Source organism: Apium graveolens, chromosome 11 (assembly GCF_009905375.1).
Source record: "Apium graveolens cultivar Ventura chromosome 11, ASM990537v1, whole genome shotgun sequence".
Lineage (NCBI taxonomy): Eukaryota > Viridiplantae > Streptophyta > Magnoliopsida > Apiales > Apiaceae > Apium > Apium graveolens.
The window spans coordinates 98,010,989-98,030,482 of record NC_133657.1 but is presented as its reverse complement, the minus strand read 5'-3'; the positions used below and the strand labels follow the sequence as shown (position 1 = coordinate 98,030,482).

Sequence of the window (19,494 nt, the reverse complement as noted above, 5' to 3'; positions counted from 1 at the left end):
GCCCGCTGCTCCTGCCGCCCGCTTGGTGGGCGGAGCGCTCGTTATCCTTGCTTTTCTCTCTGCCGGGCCCCCCCATTGCTCTAGTCATAAGCTATGGCAGCTCCACCTCGCACCCACAAGGGCCCGCCCCGCGAGGCCAGAGTGGGCTCGGCGGTCAGCCTCCATTCGAATTATGTTAGGGGGTCTTTCGTTTTTTCCAGATCTAGAGAGATACTACAAGTCCTCCGCCCCAGATTCCACCGCCGCGGCCATCTGGTTCACCGGTACTACCAAAAAGTCTCATGCTTACGTTACTGTTACTGATGGTTTTATTATCTTGTGGACCACGAAGGCCCCATCTGCGCTTCTGGTTTCCATTTCCATCATCAATCATATTGATGATCAATCTCCTCATGCTCTGCCATAAGAACTTGGAGTCCGTATCATGGTGAAGATAGGGTAACGCCGTGATTCTTGCTCAAAAAAAGACCGAACGCATTCGAGTTATTGGCTCATCCGACCCGGCAACATTCATGAGTCGCTCGTTCAATTGTCCCTCGGAGACATGGTCGAGAAGTACCATGCATGGTTGCCCCCGTCCTTTCTTTCTCTCGGTCTCACCCAGCAAGATACGGCCCCCGCTAAAAATGTGAGCGCCCCTACGTGAGCCTTATATTATTAGTTTAGTAAAGTAAAGCTTCGGCTCCCTAAAGACTAAAGAAATGAATAAAAAGGGGGAATTCTGCAATGGGCTATGCCATCCAAATGAACTGAGGGAAGTCGCATCCGTCCAGATATCTTATCGCAAGTATATGAATCACCTAATTTCATTTCCGGGTCCGTTTGTATCCCGGGTGAAATTATGGATCCTAATACTATATCAGTGCTATCGAAGTTCAATAAGTTTTTGCTTGTGCAGCGTTATGAATTCTTTAATGGAACTATACAACCAGATTACATACAATTGATGCAAGGAAAGTTGGACATGACTACTTCAATTTCTCCACTATTATTCCCCGCGAAGCTCAGCTGGATGCTGAATCGGGAATACCAGAAGTGGTATATAGATTATGCGAAAGGTCTGGATATAGATGTATCATACCATAACTGGTATGTCAGTCAATTCGGTAGTTTCGTTCAATCTCCGTTTGAGCCCCTGTATTGTCAACCGTCTTCAATTATTTGGTTTAGTATTATAGCAATTCTAGCTATCGGAATATTATGGCGTAACAATAGAAGGAAGTCTCGGGAGTCGTTTGGCACCTCGATGTCGACTCATCACATCCTGGGGTTGAAGAAGGTCCCAAGGGTTCGGTTGTTTGCCGATTTAAGTGGTACGTGAGTTGGGTTTAGAACGTCGTGAGATTGTTCGGTTCCTATCTACCGTTGGTATTAAAGGGAGAACTGCGAGGAGCCAACCCTAGTACGAGAGGACTGGGTTGGGCCAACCTATGGTGTACCGGTTGTTATGCCAATAGCAGCGCCGGACAGCTAAGTTGGTATGGAAGAACTGCTGCACCGCGGGAAATCCTTCTCTATACAAGTTCTCGGACGAGTTTTTTGAACAGAACTTTGATAGGCGAGAGGTGTAAGCACCGCGAGGTGTGAAGCGATCTCGTACTAAACGAAACAACTTTCACTTTCCATAACCAAAATGAAAGAAAGTAAACCTCTTCCTGCAATAGCGGTCAGTCTCGCTACCTCTTTAGTTGCCGCCCCTTACTTGCTCATTCGCAATGACTACCACAAGAAACGAGTTACTTGCTTAGTCACTCAGGGCTTATGCCCTCCATGACTTTCTTCTCTTATAGGGTCTCGAGGACTTCATTTCGCTGCCAGCCCCAGTCAGCAAGCTGAAAAAGTCCTTTCTCTTTTCTCTAATAACGAATAAGGTCAGCTTCATAGCTCCAACCTATACAAGGGGCTGTCGCCGCCGCTTACTAAGCGCTGGTTCTATCCCAACCAAGAAACCAAAGTCGGGGACCTAGGTGGGAATAGTGAAAGAAAGAGAAGAGGAAGATGCGGGGTAGAGGATTGGTCAACTCATCAGGCTCATGATCTGAAGACTGCAGGTTCGAATCCTGTCCCCGCCTAATCACTTGAGAGATTTTCGTCAGTCCTGCTCGTGAGATCTTCGACATCAGAGAGTTTTTATCGAGAAACCAATGACCAAAGTGCCTAGCCATGTGTAGACCGAAATGGTCTCACGAAGCCGGTAAACGTTTGGCTAAGATCCTTTCTGAAAGCTCGAGAGTACACTAAAGAAGAAGGATTAAGTTAGTGTTAAGTGAGTGAAAGCTGACGATACTATTACCGGGTAAGTCTTTTATGGTCCTAGGAAGGCATATTGAAGTTGTGCGGGTAACTGCTTAAGTTCTATAGAAGGAGCCCTCAGTGCTAGAAGGTGGTGGCAACGCTTTCCGTTCCCCAGGATTTAAAAACCGCCTGCTCCCCGAAAGTGCCAGCTAGATTAGCTGCATTAGCCGTAACCAGTGTGCTTCGCCTTCGGCAGCACACCTGCTCGATTAGCAAAAAGTGTATACCACTCGTTCACTGACTCCTTACTTTATTAGCAACTCCAGGTCCATCCAACAGTTGTTGACCTAATAGATTATGCAGTTGGTTATTATGATTCTGCTTCCTGCATTATCTGACTTTAATCACCAGAGCTTCAGATTTTTCATCCTGCATGAACAAATGTATCAATAGACGACAACAATGTGCGTTTGTCTGTATGTTAATTTAGTAGCCCGTGTTATGTAACTAGGGTCTGATAATTAAGTTATTGCATATATACGAACTTACTTCCCAAGAACTTAAACTATAAAAGATATACTGACAAGTGATTCAAGATAAGTTTCAGTTCTATCAATAACATGAGTGCGTAAAACCAAAGTATGGTCTGTTGGGAAAGCCAAACAAGAGTTATGGAGTACAGCTTATGTTCTCTCTCCTAGGACAATGGAAGACTCGTAAAAGCTTAGACTTCTTTGAATCGAGTTGAACCTTGCCTTGAGAACTCTGGACAAGTGAACCTTTCTCTATGTCAGAAATTCATTTGATAAAGCAAATAGAAAAGTTGTTAATTGTTTCTTTTGTCTATGGTGTTGGACGGTGAGTCCCTATTGACTAGTATGTGAATTGTTAAGTAGTGACTGGTAATTGTGGGCTTGGTTGTAAGTAATTATCAATGTGTCATTTCATTGTCAGTCAAGAACTTATCTGGAAGTGAGATAACAAGTTTTATCGTCCAAGGTATTGCCCAGATCCCAGGTGTTTACCTATATTGTTAGATGAACATTTAACTAAATCCATAAGCATCATGCACTAAATCTACCATCAACTGGACTCGTCTTGACCTGTACAATAAGGTTAACATGATACTTTACGTATCGTGGTGATCATTAGCTATATTATGTGATAAAACTGTAGTTCGTAGGATACGACATATAGATAAAAAGTCTACCTCTCCTCATTATCATGCATGGAGACTTGGCTACTGCCTCCGGTGGTTCGGTACATAGGGAAGGGCACTTTGCCATTCTCAGTTCTTTTAACATCCTCCACAAGGATTTCATAATGCCTCTTCACTTCATCCGTTGTGTTGTCGCCAACAGCCTTGGCGACATTCTGCCAACGATCAGGTGTGTCCTTATCATACACAGCCAGAGCCCTTTCAAAGGCTTTATTCTTGCTGTCCAAGAGCCAGTGCCACGTGAAGACATAGCTACCATGCAAATGAAGAATGAAGTGAAAATTTTAAGCCCAAGTAGAATGTTTGGAAAGAAAAAAGAAGATAACTCTTTGAGTTTGAGGAGTTGATATCTGCAAAGAAGTGACAATTCTTGTTCTTATATAAGCTCCTGGAGTAGAGGATGTGAGATGGGGTGGAGAAGCCGGAGCCCTTATGAAAATAAAGCGGGCAGGGGAAGAGAGCGGAATAACATTTGAGGAAGCTTCAAGGTAATCCCCATAGTTGGTAATCTCAACCTCAACAACTTGAATTAGTGAGTGTTCTAAAGGCATGAGCGAGACAATTGAAATTCCATTTCTTGGATTATCGTACAAGTATTGTCCAACATAAGGATAATTATGGACCACCGGAATTCCCCACGGTTCGTGACAGGAAGAAAAAGCGGGGTTTTACTCTCTGCCAAGCCCCGCCTTGTCCATCTTCATTGTTGTGTCTGGGATTGTGGAACCTGCTGAGACATTTCTAGTTGGAAATGAAGACGGTGAAGGTGAAAGGGGCAATGATGCTATAGTAGATGTAGATGGTGACGGTGAAGACAAAGGTGATGATGGTGAAGGTCGGTTATTGTTGCATGTTGATCTCAGGATGTTCAGAAAGTCACTGTCCAAGGTTAAGTCCGGCATACCAGTCCCCCTAAGTTGTTAAGCCTAAGCCGGCTGTGTAAGAATTTACAGTGAATTGTCATCCCCACTCCCACCCAAGAACAAGAACGGTTCGACGACCACCTATCCATAAGCGCTCGCCGTTCATATAGAGAGAGGAAAGAGTTTTTTGCTATCCAATAGCCGAGTAGGGCCGGAAAGACTACTTTCAGTTAATCTATCTCTGCCAGTCTTTGCAGACTTCCTTACTTCTTATCCTCTACTAATAACTAATATAAGACAGGAAGAATAGCTATCTCGGCACGCATGCTTTGCTCGGCACGGCTCCGGTCAAAGATTCATGTTCGCGAAACAAGACCCATCGGCCGACCTGGCCTTCCCTAACTGAGCCAAGTCTCGAGGGCGATCATCTACTTCCATTATACAGTAGTAAAGCTAGCTATACGAAAAAAAAAGATAGGAAACTCCACCAGCCAGCTAGGAGAGTAGTTGCCCCTTGTCTCGAAGTAGCTAAATTGCCCGTTTAACCAAAACCTAGTAGATTCAAAACAAGCGCTCCCTAGGATCACCACAGTAGTTTAAATCGAGAGTCTGGTATATAACTATTGGTGGGAAAGTACACAAATTTTAGCTAATCAACCCTACCGAAAGACACGAAAGTCAAGGGTCATGGGCGAGATCAAGTACTAGCTTGACTAACGTACTCTTAACTCAATAACCAGACGACACAGTCTCATTGTTGGACCTTAGTTAGACCAAAAGCGCTCGGGCCTAGTAGATCAAGGAAATAGAGAAATTCCTCGCCGGTGGTTGTTGGATATGAAAGGCAGGGCACTCTATTGCTAATGCAAGAAATTAATCAATCACCTTTTTTAGTAGATAGATTATTCCGTAGTCCATTTCATTGCCTTAATGGCATCAGTCTTATCCTTTTTGAGGAAGAAGGGGCAAATCACTCAAGATTAAAATAGAACCTACCCCAGAAAACGACTTTCGAAAACGATTACTGCAGATCGACATCGGAGGTGGCCCAAACTTAGGCTGTAATGCTTCCTGTTGAGTACACAATTAAGACTTGAAGTTCTTTTACACAGTACGAGAAAGACAATTCTAAATAATGTGACTCAGTCTTAAGCTACCCTTTTTATTCTATTATTAAATATAGCATCAACATAACAATAACATTTTAAAGCGATATAGACATTTATCCCATCCATCAACCGAGAAAAAGACCTGCGTTATACTAACTAGGAGCGCGCTTCTTTATTCAAAACAAAAATACATTATGAAACCCACATAGAATAGAAAAGGGGGCAGGTTTTCTAATTGGTTGTGTTCGTATAATTTTTCATTATTGCTGAAATACACAGAACATATGGTTGTTCATGCCTCCATTATACTAGTTATGGAGGGGATTCGAACCCATATTTCCGTGCGACTTTCCTCTTAGTCGATATCATGATGGGAAGAATGAACTATTCACGGGGCGAGGAAGATATAAAGAGGGTTTCGGCAAAGAATGCTTTTTTATACAGAAATTATAACTATGACTTTTATCGTGCCCCTAATATAGAATTTGCTTTCGTAAGGAACGGTCTCAAATACATGATTTCTGACGACATATAGATCATATTGGTTGTAAGACCTAGGGAACTTTCCCAATTAGGCGCTAAACATTCGTTGAAAGGCCAGTGTTTTGGGCTTGTAGTTGAAGTTTTTTATTGGTCGGGAATCCCAGGAAGAAATGTTTACAGTGGAGAATGAAGGGAGTGCAGTAGCGGGCTATCCTAGCCTTTTATCTTGCTCACGCGCGGGCTATTTCTTTTCTTTCCCAACTCTCTCAAATAACATATCTACCGGGGGTATTACTTACAGGCATATGCCTAATGTATGGTATCTGTAAGCCCCCTTTTGTGGCGATATGGGCTCAATTGTTGGCCTTTCTTTAGTTCGAACAATAAGGAAAGGTTACGTAGTATCTCAACTGTCAAGAAAAGGAGAAAACCAGCAGCAGCTAACTCAGAAAGCAGGAGAAAATAGCCATTAGTTCCATCAATAAGAGAAGAATCAGTTACTCAATCACCTGTTTCTTTCGAAAGGTAAGGTTCAGAAAGTAGGCAAGTAAACTCCCCCTAATGCCCGATCAACAATTGCAATGCACTAGATTAGAAAGTATCATCTAATCTCTTCGGTTAAGGTGTCCATGATACGAATACCTCTTTCCTCTAAATATCTATTTCCTTTTTCCCAGTCTTTTGTGTAGTAACATCAGTTGCGTCTGGAATATCGAATCTAGCTCTTAGCTGGTCTAGTCCAACCCCTCTTCTGTCTGATGAAAATCGGGAATACCTTGCTAGCGAAGTAAGCAAGAAGGGAATGCCATTATTTTTGTTATTTTATTAAAAGGCATATCTATTTTCTCGCCTGTTTCCGACGGCAGTTTAGGAAACTGGAATTCCTTTTGTAAGATAGCTCATGAATGAAGCTTTCAAACCACTTCCTAATTTCAGGAGTTTAGGAGTACATATGAGTTCATAAGTCAATGTGCCCGCTGTGGTGTATGAGCAAGTGATCTGATCCTATGCGCCTTTCTCCTTTTAGTGAAAAACCAACCATCCCTTAGCTCGTGTTATCAGAAGAACAACACCAAGTAACTTTATCCAGTGAAAAAAGAAGGATAGGATTCGAGGGCTTTAATGATATAAATCTGAGTTCATTTTTGGTGAAGTCTTGGAAGTAAACTAGTTCGACCAGTTGCAACTAAAGATTTTCATAGCTAAAGCGATAGCCTGGTGGAATGAATATTTACGGATAGTCTGTACACACAAACCTCAAGTAGGATTTTTCATAAAAGAGAAACAGAAGGAAGAAACCCAAAAGACATCACAAGGAACTCATAATGCCCATATCGAGTGCGAAATGCTGTCTTCGGAATATCCTCATCTCTTACTCGTAACTGGTGGTAACCCAATCTCAAATCTATCTTCGAATAGTACTTCGCCCCTTACAACTGATCGAACAAGTCATCAATGTGTGGCAAAGGATACCTATTTCTGACAGTCACCTTATTCAACTCCCTGTAGTCAACACATAATCTCATAGACCCGTCCTTTTTCTTCACAAACAACACCGGAGCACCCCATAGAGACACACTCGGCCTAATAAATCCCTTATCCAACAATTCTTGCAGCTGCTCTTTCAATTCTTGCAACTCCAATGGTGCCATCCTGTACGGAGCCTTAGAAATAGGTTCGGAACCTAGAACAAGTTCAATAGTAAAATCTACTTCTCGCTGTGGTGGCAAACCTAATAGCTCTTCAGGAAAGACATCTGCAAACTCATTCACAACTGGATAATCCTAAATGCGAGGTTCATCCTTAGATGTATCCTTAGATGTATCCTTCACAAAAGCAAGATAGCCATCACAGCCCTTAGACAAAAGTTTATTCGCCTTTAAAGCTGAAATAATTTTAACCACTCATTTTGTTGAGACCCCTGAAACAAAAATTATGGTTGATTCACATCTCCAAAGATCACATGTTTTCCCAAACAGTCAATTGTTGCACAATGCTCACTCAGCCAATCCATGCCCATAATAATGTCAAAGTCATGCATCATCATCGGAAGCAAGTTGACCTTACGATTCCTATCTCCCACAATTATCGGACACCCTCGGTACTCATTAGAAATAATAACAGAATTACCCATCGGGGTAGCAATTAACATATGAGGATCAAGTAATGAAGGCAAAACTCCAAGATAACGAACAAATGATAAGGACAGAACAGAATGAGTCGAACCAGTATCAAATAACACATAAGCTTCACGTTTACCCACAAGAAGTGTTCCAGAAAACGGTACCTGAATTAGCAATTAGTTGCCGCCTGATTAGCGGTCAATGCCAACACTCTGCCTGAAGGATTCTATTGATTCCGCTGACCTCCACTGCCACTTCCTCCACCACCATTATTACGCGACACTGTACAATTCTTTTCCCTATGTGCCATACTACCACACAAGAAAGATGCTCTAGTATGTCTATAACAAGGCTTCCCCGGATGATGTCTACCACATGTAGCACAAGGAGCAATTTGAATCATATTATGATTGCCAAGAAAGCCAAGTTTAAAAGGTTCAGAGATTGTAGAGCCTTCTTCGTCCCTTAGCGTAGGACACTAAGTAAACTACCAATGGATGCTCTCTTTAGCCGATATCCGTAGTTTAAGCTTTAATGTAGCGTAACACCCATGGGATCCCATAATCGCGATAGATCGCACAATTTTAGCCATAGAATGGATTAATGGATTTGGGCTAGTTTACTAAGCTATAATAAGTCTACATAAACCTAATGCAATATTGATTGCACTCCTTCTCCTGTTAAAACTAGGGATCAACCTGTGGACATGTTACGCTTTTACGGGTCACAAGCAAGCCGGTAAGCAGATAGATTGGATGTGGATGGATACCTAGTCTGTCCCCCAGAACTACTCTTGCTTCCTTCTGTTGTGCGCCTAGGCAGGCCAGCGGCATGAATCACTCATGTCGTCTTGGTAACACCTTAACACCTATGGAGTCCTATTCTTGCGATAGAATGCTCTATTTTAGCCGATTTGGTAAAAGACTTTTTAGATTCATCAATTGCACTCCTGTGAGATGAGAACTTGTCAAATTCTATATGTAGTTCTATGTGGAAATCTGGTTGAACTTTTGTACTCTATGCCTACTACTTGTAACTTGTAACTTGTAAGGGAACATAGTAGACCTGGACTCGTCTGTACGGATCCTCTTCTTCTAGGAGGAGTGGTGATTGAACCATTTCTTCGTGCTACCCACTCTTCTCTTTCATAAAGGTATATGAATCTGACTTCATAGGTAGAGGGGGCCTATTTGGATCGTCAAGTCTAGTTAAGGCTTACTCTTTAGGCATATTACAAAGAAAGGTGTTCTAAGGCACCAGGGAAGTATTCAATGTCTGCCCCCTCAGCCCTGACGTATCTAAGACATAATTCGTGGCATACGATCAAAGAAAGCTGGGCGGAAAGCTAGGACACCAACCTCAAAAGGCGGTGTTGACCCTGTTACAGTATAGGGGAGATCCGTTTAGCCTAAACGAGAAGATCTTCAATAGTCTAGTTAGGGGGTGGATTTTTTTCATTCCTCAATGGGTGCTGCTTTTGACTGCTATCTCGTATCGATCTAGTATTGCGGCTTACGCTAGATTGAATCCTTGAATACGAATAAACATGAGAGCCAACCCCCGTTTTGTCTATATAAAACCTAGCCTTAAATTCGATCTTGAGTTGGTTCGAAGTTGAGGACTCAGAGCAGATCAACTCCAGGTTTGGTTCCGCAGCTTCTATAAAGTAAGATCTTCACGATCCGGTTGACTCCATTCATAAGAGATAGGAACGCACAAGCACAGGCGAGAGGTCTTTCAGAGCCTTTTGACAAGGGATTGGCTAAGATTTGATATTTGCTTTTGTCTCTCCCATTTCTGTGACCAAAATAACTTTGACTTATTTGACTAGACGGGGAAGGTCTGTCCCTTCTCCACTGGAAGAAAGTAGATGATCACGTAGGGCGAATGAATCAAAGAAAGGGAAACTTCTCCATCCCAGAAAGCGGAGTGACTTCTTGAATCTTTGAATAGAGAGCCCCATTAACCAGATAAGCTGAAGGAGACAAGCTACCTCACATAAAGGATGACCAAGCTCAAAACTACTAGGAGGTTTTTGGTTCTGGGTTTGGAGATTAAGTAAAATCCGAGTTGGATTAGCTTGGATAGGGATTTCGAACTCTAATCAAGGCAAGGCATAATGCCAATCCGAGAATCCTTTATCAAAAGCCTTTTTTTGGGCATAACAAGCCCTGCCAGCCGTTGACTGGCATCTCAATAGACTCTAGCGAGGAAGCCGGTTTGGCTTCAATTGAGCCAAGTTTTCGATTTCAATCAGGCCAGCAAGCCTAAGACATCGTAATGCCTTTTTCTTAGTGCTCATATAACCTTCCCACATGGATATCGCTATGTAAGTTCCTGCCCATTCACCAGTTGGTCTGATTCACGAGTTGAAGTTAATTCGATGGACGAGTGGATAAAGAGAAGTTCGGGATAGATCCAGGAAAAACATGGAGAGAGCAGGGGACATACATATTTGTTTGTATTACCACAAAATGCACCTAGCTCCACCGCTATCATCTCTGTACCAGTCTCATTACTTCTTTCCTCTCCTACCTAGTCGAGCCTCTTACGATCCTCTCTCTTATTATACGATACCACTGGGCTTCCTCAACACTTCTTCGAGAACAGCCAATCCCCTCGAACTGACTTATTCAGGACGTTAGGTGAGCTCGCGAAATCGTAAATATCTCAGCCCAGCTCTTCTATGCTCTTCTACGAAAGGCGATAGTCGACTGAATGAACGAGAAAGGGCACTCTCATTTGCCTAGTCGATAGAAAGAGAGCAGGGCTATCTAGTAGGCTCTTTGGTGAATGCACGGCTTACTAAAGACCTAAAGACTAGGGGCATCGAATTGCATGTGTTAAGCATATAGTTGAAGTAGCATGATGTAAGCTTCTTAGTGCTTAGGCGACTACCTATAAGCTTCACCCTCCTTCTAAGAGGAGAAAGTAAGCAAGAATTTATATGCTACCTTTCTTCAGCATTAGAGACTTTTATGTTATTAGCATTTACTCCAACTCATTAATGCCATTTTTCATACCATACAAGGAATTGAGACTGAGAATGACACCTTATTCACTCTGCTACAACGAACGAAATAGCAGACCATTGAGGGCGGCTCAAACCATCCAAATTTTCTTTTTACCGGGCCCACTTTGTTTTTTATCGCCTTATTGAAGAAAGTGGTGGAAACAGGTGATGAGTCTGGGAAGTCAGTGCATTTAGAGTTCACTTCTTTTGGACTTTTATGGAGTCGAGCTACTTTGCGAAAGAACGTCAGAGAGTGAGAGTGAAGCTTTGCCCCGAGAGGCTATCTATACAGTCTCTTCTTTCTATCGGGAAAGAGAGTCATTAACGCATTCATTCTGAGTCGACAAACAGCAATAGGGAAGAAATCTACGTTAGCAAGAAGAACTAATCCATGATGGGCGGTGAACATAGTGATCTCTGGAACTAAAGGGAAGAAATGGCCTATTCTATCGATAGTTAGGTTGCAGCTTTCGGATTCCCTGTTCCCTGGGGCAAGTCCGTCTAAAAAGGGTCACCCGCAAACCTATGCCGTTCATCTGTTTCCGTCTCAACCTCCGCTCCTCATCCGATCCGAAACAATCCTCTAGATAAGAAAGAATTTCTTGAAAGTATGGGCTTTCCTCCCCCAAATTAGCCAAGCTTCGGTAAATTGTTATTAAAAGCTTAACATTTCTTGGGTCATTTTGTACCAATCTATCTAACAAATCCCTGGGTAACAACCAACCGGGTATTTTGACATTCCTGGTATAGAGGTACGGAACTAATAAGTCATGATAGATTTCATCCTTCAACGTAGCAACTATACAGTGGTGTAATTGATGTTGACAATTAATCATGGTAATATCCTTCAAAAGTGCAACTTCCCAGACAATCCGATAAATGACATCGTCAGGAACAACATTTAAAAGATGCTGATCTATTAAGAGTGTTAGCTGCGTGAGAACATACATCTGTATAGAATTCATTCTAGTCATTCTTGGAATATTAGACATATTCTATTAGTGCTTTTTTCTCTATAAAAAAAGAAAATGTTTCTATGATATGGAATTTTTTCCTTCTGTCTCCCGCCTGACACAGTTTGACATGCGGTGCTACCTGATTGGCTCCAAATCTATAGTGGTAGAAAGAATCCAAAGGTCTCTATACCCAGTATACTTCCTAACCTGGCAACTAAGTAACAACTTTTTCCTTCGTTTCACATTCTTCTCCTTTCTTCCCAATCGGTTGATACCTCAATGGAAGAAATCAATCGGTATGAGAATAGTAGAAGCTATAATCTAATTACCGAGGAATACCTACTATGAGAGTATGGGGACTCAGGTCTATTGCTTGGAGCTATGAGTCTTCTATTAGCGGAATCGGCAATAATCAGATAGAATGTGAGCTCCTTGGAAAGGTATGTCTCTAGATTCAAACCTTTACTTTGTCGTCAATGTTCGATTTGCATGTATGTGGTCTTAAGCATATATCAACTTCACCATCGTATTCAGTATTGGTGGATGAATTGCAGACAGTTCAATTCCTGGTTGTAAAACTTTACGACACTTTCTATCTATAAAAAAGACCTACTGTTGATGAGCATCGATGTTTGAAATCCCTTCGTGTGGCAAAGCTAGTTTTGAGTAAGACTTTACTTGCTGCCTCTCCTCTCTGGGTCCATTCGTAACCCTAGGATCAATGTGACAAGATAGTATTGAGACTCGAATCTATGCCTTTGCGCTAAGAGTTAGAGTTATTGTTTGACTTGAGGCAATGAAATTGTTCTCTTAGAGTGACTTCCGCAGCTAACAAGTTCAGTAAGCAAGGTAAGATAAGTAAAAAGTGTAGAATGATTAATTCATAAGGACCACCGTTGTATAACCATTCATCAACAGAAGCCGCTTCCCAGATTGGATAAAAGTGTAAATCTATAGCTGCAGAAGTCGGAATAATGGCACCGGAAATAATATTATTGCCATAAAGTAGAGATCCAGAAACAGGTTCACGAATACCATCAATATCTACTAGAGGAGCAGCAATGAAGGCGATTGGTCAGCGGAAACTGTTCTCGGCTTTAGTGTAACGCACTCACTTCTTTCTCGTCAAACTTCTAACTAGTCGCTCACCAATATTCTAACCACTGATACTCAAGGCGGGACAGGACTGAGACGACGGAAGTTGGAAGAAGAGCGGAGCCTTAGGGCTTTTAAGGGCTTTTAAGATTAAGTGTCCCGAATGCTGAGTGAGATAGGGGCAAGGTCGCCAGGTCCCTTAGGAAAGGAATGGGTCGGGCTCTCGATCAGGCGGTGTTAATAGTATAGAAGAGAACCGGGCAGTACCTCATACTATGCCTTCCACTATGGAAGTGGGAATCCCCTTACTCATTAGCGTACTCAAGACTCCCGCACCTGGGATTAGTTGTCTTAAGCCCTTTCGGGACTAGCTTCTCTTTTTGCTTTCCTTGCAGTGACTGCTTGCTTGCTCTGAGGTCCCTCTAACCCACTCAATCTAGTCACCTTACAATCGGAAGATTGATAGCACTTCTTCGCCTACCTCTAGCTCTGGCACCAAGACTACTTCTGATAATGATAGCTCGAGCAATGAGAGCTCTGGTGGCAACAACACTTCTTCTACTACTTCTGATGCCCAGAAGCGGGTGCAAGAATGAATCAAAGACCGAGATAAATGTTGTTGAGTCTGAGGTCCATGGCAATGGCAAAGCTTGAGAAACGAGAAGCTACTAGAAGAGCTCACTATTAACGTTATAGAGTATAGATTTGGCCTGTCTCTATAGTGAACCCTATTTATGGTTGGTTCTATTATCTATAGAGTGATATAAAATAGTATATGTTGTGCTGACCCGGAGATTGTTTTGTGTCCAGGTATAGGTCATACCTATATCGTTCGTATCAAGTGCGGTATATTTTCTATACCGTGAGGGTTCCATACCTTGGGACTTTATGTTCATAACGATGGAGATGTACATGGATGATATGCTTGTAAAATCTCAGAGGGCGGAAGATCATATAGCAGACTTAGATGAGATGTTCCATATCCTTAGAAAATATAGGATGAAGTTGAACCCTCGGAAATGTGTATTTGGCGTGAAATCAGGAAAATTCTTGGGGTTCATGGTTAACCACCTAGGGATTGAGGCGAATCCGACCAAAATCAAAGCTCTGTTGGATATGAAATCTCCCACAAGTGTTAAGCAAGTGCAAAGCCTAACGGGAAAGATTGCGGCTTTGAATAGATTTATTTCTAAGTCTTCGGATAGATGCAAAGAATTTTTTAGGGAAATTAAAGGGATGGGGAAGGATTTCGTGTGGACCTCGGATTGTGAAGAGGCTTTTTTGAAAATCAAGGAGCAGCTGGGAAATCCTCCTATGTTGGCCAAGCCGAAAGATGGGGAAACATTGATTCTTTACTTGGCAGTCTCAGAATACTCCGTTAGCGCGGTATTGTTAAAAGATGAAGGAAGTCATTAATCGTCCGTGTACTATGTGAGCAAAAGGTTGCTAGATGCAGAGACTAGATATACCAGCATGGAGAAATTAAGGCCGTACTTCCAAGCACACCGAATAGAGGTCCGCACCGCTTATCCTCTCCAGCATATTTTACATAAACCGGAATCATCAGGAAGAATGTTAAAATAGGCGATAGAGTTTTAATAATTTGATTTGGAATATTGCCCTCGTACAGCGATCAAGGGACACGCGTTGGCTGATTTCATACTTGAGTTTGACTCTGAAGTAGACAATAAGGCTACAGTGTTGGCAGAACCTTCCTCGCAAGGGAATCCTCCTATTGACGTGAGAGAAGAATTCCCATACCCTTGGTGGATCTTGCATGTTGATGGGGCTTTGAATAATAATGGAGCAGGTTCCAGGATTATTTTGATCACCCCGGAAGGGCATCATTTGATGAGTTCCATCCACTTCATATTTTACGTCACTGACAACGATGTTGAGTATGAAGCATTAATCAATTGTTTGAAAATAGCTCTGGAAGTGGGGGTTATGAACTTGATCACTCGGAGTGACTCAGAGTTAGTGGTAAACCAAGTCAACGGAGGTTTCCAAGCACGAGGACCTCAGACAGAGTTATATATGAGATGTGTACAGCGTCTACTGGAAAAGTTTAGAAGTGCTAGGCTAGAGGGTGTACCAAGAGAAGAAAATAGCAATGCATATGCCTTGGCAAAGATGGGGTCGCAAATGGACATCGTCCAACTTGGGCAAATTCCTTTGGGGATCCAAGAAATCCCAAGTATTCCGGAAGTAGGAGTGTTCCAGACACAGGAGATCCCACAAGAAAATTGGATGACCCCCATTCACAATTATATTCGAATGGGAGCTTTTCCAGAAGATAAGCTACAGGCTCAATGCCATCACTACCAGGCTGCGATGTATGTGGAATATGATGGAGTATTGTATAAGAGAAGGATTAACCAACCACTTTTATGTTGCATGGATCTGGCAGAAGGGAATTATATTCTTAGGGAGGTGCATGAAGAAATTTGTGGTAATCACTCGGGGGCTGGTTCGTTGGCATTGAAAGTCCTCAGATAAGGATATTACTGTCCAACCATGAAAGAAGATGCCTTCAAGTTTGTTCGGGCTTGTGATCGTTGCCAACGATTTGCTAATTATTCCAACGGCCCGACAACATCTATCACGTCGATGGCAAGTCCTTGGCCTTTTTCCATGTGGGGCATTGACCTCATTGGAGAGTTGCCTAAGGCCAAGGGGGTGTGAAGTATGCGGTAGTGTTTGTTGATTATTTTACCAAATGGACGGAAGCTATGCCACTGGCCATGATCACGACAAAGAAAATAGAAGACTTTATTTTCAACTCCATAGTCTGCAGGTTTGATATTCCATATAACTCATCTTAGATAATGGAAAGCAGTTTGACAGTGAAGAGCTAAGGAAGCTTTGTGAAGAATTGAACATCAAGAAAGACTTCATTGCGGTCTACCACCCGTAAAGCAATGGTCAGACAGAAGCCATAAACAAGATTATCAAACACACTTTAAAGGCTAAGCTGGAAGAAAAGAAGGGAGATTGGCTGGATGAGATGCTCATGGTCCTTTGGTCCTACAATACGACTCCTAGCTCGACCACGGGAGAGTCCCTTTTTTTGCTAATGTACGGGTATGAGCCTATAGTCCCCGTAGAAGTAGGAACCGGATCTCTGCGAAGGGATTTGTTTGTTGAGAAAGATGCAGAAATTAACCAGAGGCTCCACTTGGATTTGCTGGATGAAGCCAGAATGAACTCTCGGTTGAAACTTGCTGCATATCAGCAGAGAATTGCAAGGTATTTTAACAAGAAAGTGAAGTATGTGCCCTATAAGGTGGGATATCTTGTGTTGCGAAAATTCATGCAAAATACCAAAATAGCTCAGCATAGGGTGCTTGGAGCTAACTGGGAGGGACCATAGAAGGTCAAGGCTGTACTTTGGAAGGGAACCTATCGCTTAGAAGATTTAGATGGCAAGCTTATTCCCCGGGCTTGGAATGCAGAGCATTTACGAAAGTATTATCAGTAGGGTGTGGGTTTGGTCCCCTCATTTCTATGATTTATTCCTATGTAATAGACTAGTAGCAAATAAATTCCTGCCAGCCTAGGGGCTAGTATATATGACTATGAACCTTAGAACTAGCAGAAGGATAAAATTTTCAAATAATTTCCCCACAGAGCATAGTAGCCATAGGACTGGTGTAATTTGTGCACTAGAGCGCATTATCAATAAAAGAAAAAAGTTGCTTCAAATTGCTTTGTTTGCTTGACATATAAAACTATCAGACAAATTTCCTTCATAGTAAAGAAAAAGTTATGGGTGATACACCAACAAAAGATATCCATGCTATGATATGACAGCAGAATTCCATTATTGTACTAATAAATATACCATCTAGATCATAAGTTGTAAAATCTCCTATCTAAGAAAACCTGTGAAAAACCGGAGACACACCCTATGGTAAGGCGTGCCCAATTGAAGAATTATTAATTCATGATCAGGATGCAAAGACGTGCCTTCATAAAAAGACGTGCCTCAAACTTCTATACACTTAGAAAAATCTCGTCAAAGCAAATAATAAAAGTGTGTGGTTGTCTGGGCAAAGCTAAGGCAAAAAACCTAAATAAAACAAGGCGCGCCCTAAAGGTAGAGACGCCTTTATATTTTTTCCTTGAAAGAATGTTTATTTTTAAGACAAGTCTTATCCATCAGGGCGTGCCATCGATTTAGTACTTAAAAACTTTTTGCAGAAGATCTACTCTAATATGTTTGCTAAGAAATGAAGATAAATGAAACTTTACGATAGTCACACTACAAATAAAAGAGTAGAAAACATAGAGTCATACAACTTTGCACAACATCAAAAAAGGGCTGGCACCTCAAAGTATTTAGAAAGAAAGAAATCATTCAGGGCGCGCCCTCGGCGTTTTCAGTTGGAGGAGCGGATTGAAGAGGAACTGTGGGATCAACTTCAGGCACGTCCTTAGAGGCCTCATCAGTAGGCACACCTTCAGTCTCTTCCTCCAACCCAATCTCTCCCCTTCTTGCCTTGATCTCTGCAGCATGTTCCCTTTTGAACTCCACCATCTCAGCTACTGTCTCCTCCCCAAACTTCTAAAAGGTATAATCAGGATCATTGGCCACAAACCCAACCCTGTAAAAGTGAAAACCATTGGAAAAAGCCTCATCTTTGATCTCATTCTTTTCCTCAGGCCACCCTTCCTTCTGCGGCTCTTCAAGATATTCAATCCTTAGATTGGCTCCTTTAAGCTCAGTCTGGAGAGAGGTGTTTTTTTTGTTGGAAATTTCAAGCTGGGAAATCAGGTTAACCACCTCATCCTTGAGAAAGGAAATTTCAGAATCCTTAGCTTTGATATCCTTGGAGTGCAGAAAGTCCTTGTCCTTTAGGGTGTTCTGCAAGATATTGTTATCACCTTGTAGCCTCTCAAGGCGCGCCCTTTCTTCCAACAGCTTGTCCACTACTTGGTTATAATGGATGAACAGCTGGCAAGAAGCCTTAATAGAAGCCCTGGTAGCATCCTCCATTCTCATGGCCCTCCACCGCTCCACTTTCTCATCTGTAACATGGAGGGAGCCCAATGGGCCAAGGCAGCAGAAGACCCTAAAGGCGCGCCATCTGTCCTGAGTTTTTTGGGCGTTCCCTACTTCTCTGTCAGATCAATAATGGGCCTTTTATGGAAATGAGCAGATTGAGGAACAGGAGTTGGAATAGGTGTAGATGTTTGGGCTTTAGGAGCATCTTTCCTTGGTTTGGGTTTGGGTTTGTCGCCAGGACGCGTCCCGAATGATTGGGAATCTTTGGAGGAGCCATTTCCATATAAAACAAATGAATGATGTTAGTGGATGCGCCTAAATAATACGTATACTGAAGATGGGAAGTAAGAAGAAAAAAAGTAGATACAAGTGTCAAAAAATAGACTTAAGAAAGAATTATAAAGCATCATTCAAGGTAACACGAAGGCGCACCCTTTAACCTTGATTATATCGTGACAATATAGGTACATAACATTGACAAGTGAAAATGCATGTGTGGCAATAGTAAGGCCACGCCCAATTGGCAAGTGTTGTTCCAAACCTGTGAGGATCTCATCACCCATGGGAATGTCACCCTGTAAAGTGCTATCATCTAGCTCTTCCTCTTCTTCTGCGTATTCATCACTGTCTATGTCAACAGTACGGGAAATAGGGTTGCCTTTCCTAAACTTTATAAATTTACATTTTACCCTAACTTGATCAGATAAAATTCCCGCTCGCATCAGATTATTCCTGGTAACCAAGGTTTTTAAATTCCATCTTTCGGAAGCCACCTTGAGTAATGCTTCTACACGCCTTTTGGGCGCGCCCTCAAGGGCCTTCACAGACGGTTTGTCTGGGAAGTAGGAACGGAAATGAGAGTAAGGTAAGTAAAAATAAACAAATATATAAAATCTAAAAAGAAAAAGAGAAGGAGGAAAAGGCGCGCCCTTACTTGGAGAAGTGTTGAATCATATCCTGATTCGGGGAACGTCATACAGATAAAAATAATTCTCTTTCCACCCCTTCTCATGACTCACTTTGCCAGAGGAAAATCCTTTCTTGTTATGTCGTTTATCCATAACTAGATAATAATATCCGTGGTCAGATTTTCTCAAACTAAAGAAATAGCTTACCTCATCCATGGTTGGCTGGTGATAGGGATAAATAAATTATGATTGTATAATTAAATATTGCATTAATTGTACAATCTGTGGGCTGCTAGGCCCAATAAAAAGATATATGATACTCAGACCAGAAAGGTTAAGCCTGATGGACCAGATCCGGCCTGATGGAATAAAAAAGGCCCAAAAGCCTTGATTATTAATTAAATTCGTAATTAATTAATAAGGGACAAATCAGATGTTGAAAAGAGTCCCGATAAGGATATAAATCCTTGGAGATTAGCCTC

General features: G+C 42.1%; 2 protein-coding genes and 1 pseudogene across 2 annotated transcripts; 2 read left to right on the top strand and 1 right to left on the bottom strand.

Moving 5' to 3' along the window:
* Nucleotides 1-2,444: 2,444 nt before the first annotated feature.
* LOC141695721 (protein RADIALIS-like 1) lies at nt 2,445-3,713 on the bottom strand (annotated as a pseudogene).
* A 10,283-nt stretch (nt 3,714-13,996) lies between these two features.
* On the top strand, nt 13,997-15,595 carry LOC141695720 (uncharacterized). Its single transcript, XM_074499947.1, has 2 exons — nt 13,997-14,504; nt 14,727-15,595. Exons 1-2 carry the CDS (start codon nt 13,997-13,999, stop codon nt 15,593-15,595), a joined length of 1,377 nt encoding a protein of 458 aa, XP_074356048.1.
* An 18-nt stretch (nt 15,596-15,613) lies between these two features.
* On the top strand, nt 15,614-16,469 carry LOC141695719 (uncharacterized). Its single transcript, XM_074499946.1, has 2 exons — nt 15,614-15,775; nt 16,026-16,469. Exons 1-2 carry the CDS (start codon nt 15,614-15,616, stop codon nt 16,467-16,469), a joined length of 606 nt encoding a protein of 201 aa, XP_074356047.1.
* Nucleotides 16,470-19,494: the final 3,025 nt, after the last annotated feature.

Bases quoted from the DNA above. Each gene is read 5' to 3' on its own strand.
- LOC141695720 (XM_074499947.1), top strand. From the start codon at position 13,997: ATGGAGATGTACATGGATGATATGCTTGTAAAATCTCAGAGGGCGGAA. The intron at 14,505-14,726 runs GTCATTAATCGT...GCCCTCGTACAG, and splicing joins ATTGTTAAAAGATGAAGGAA to CGATCAAGGGACACGCGTTG.
- LOC141695719 (XM_074499946.1), top strand. From the start codon at position 15,614: ATGAAAGAAGATGCCTTCAAGTTTGTTCGGGCTTGTGATCGTTGCCAA. The intron at 15,776-16,025 runs GTGTGAAGTATG...AGCAATGGTCAG, and splicing joins AGTTGCCTAAGGCCAAGGGG to ACAGAAGCCATAAACAAGAT.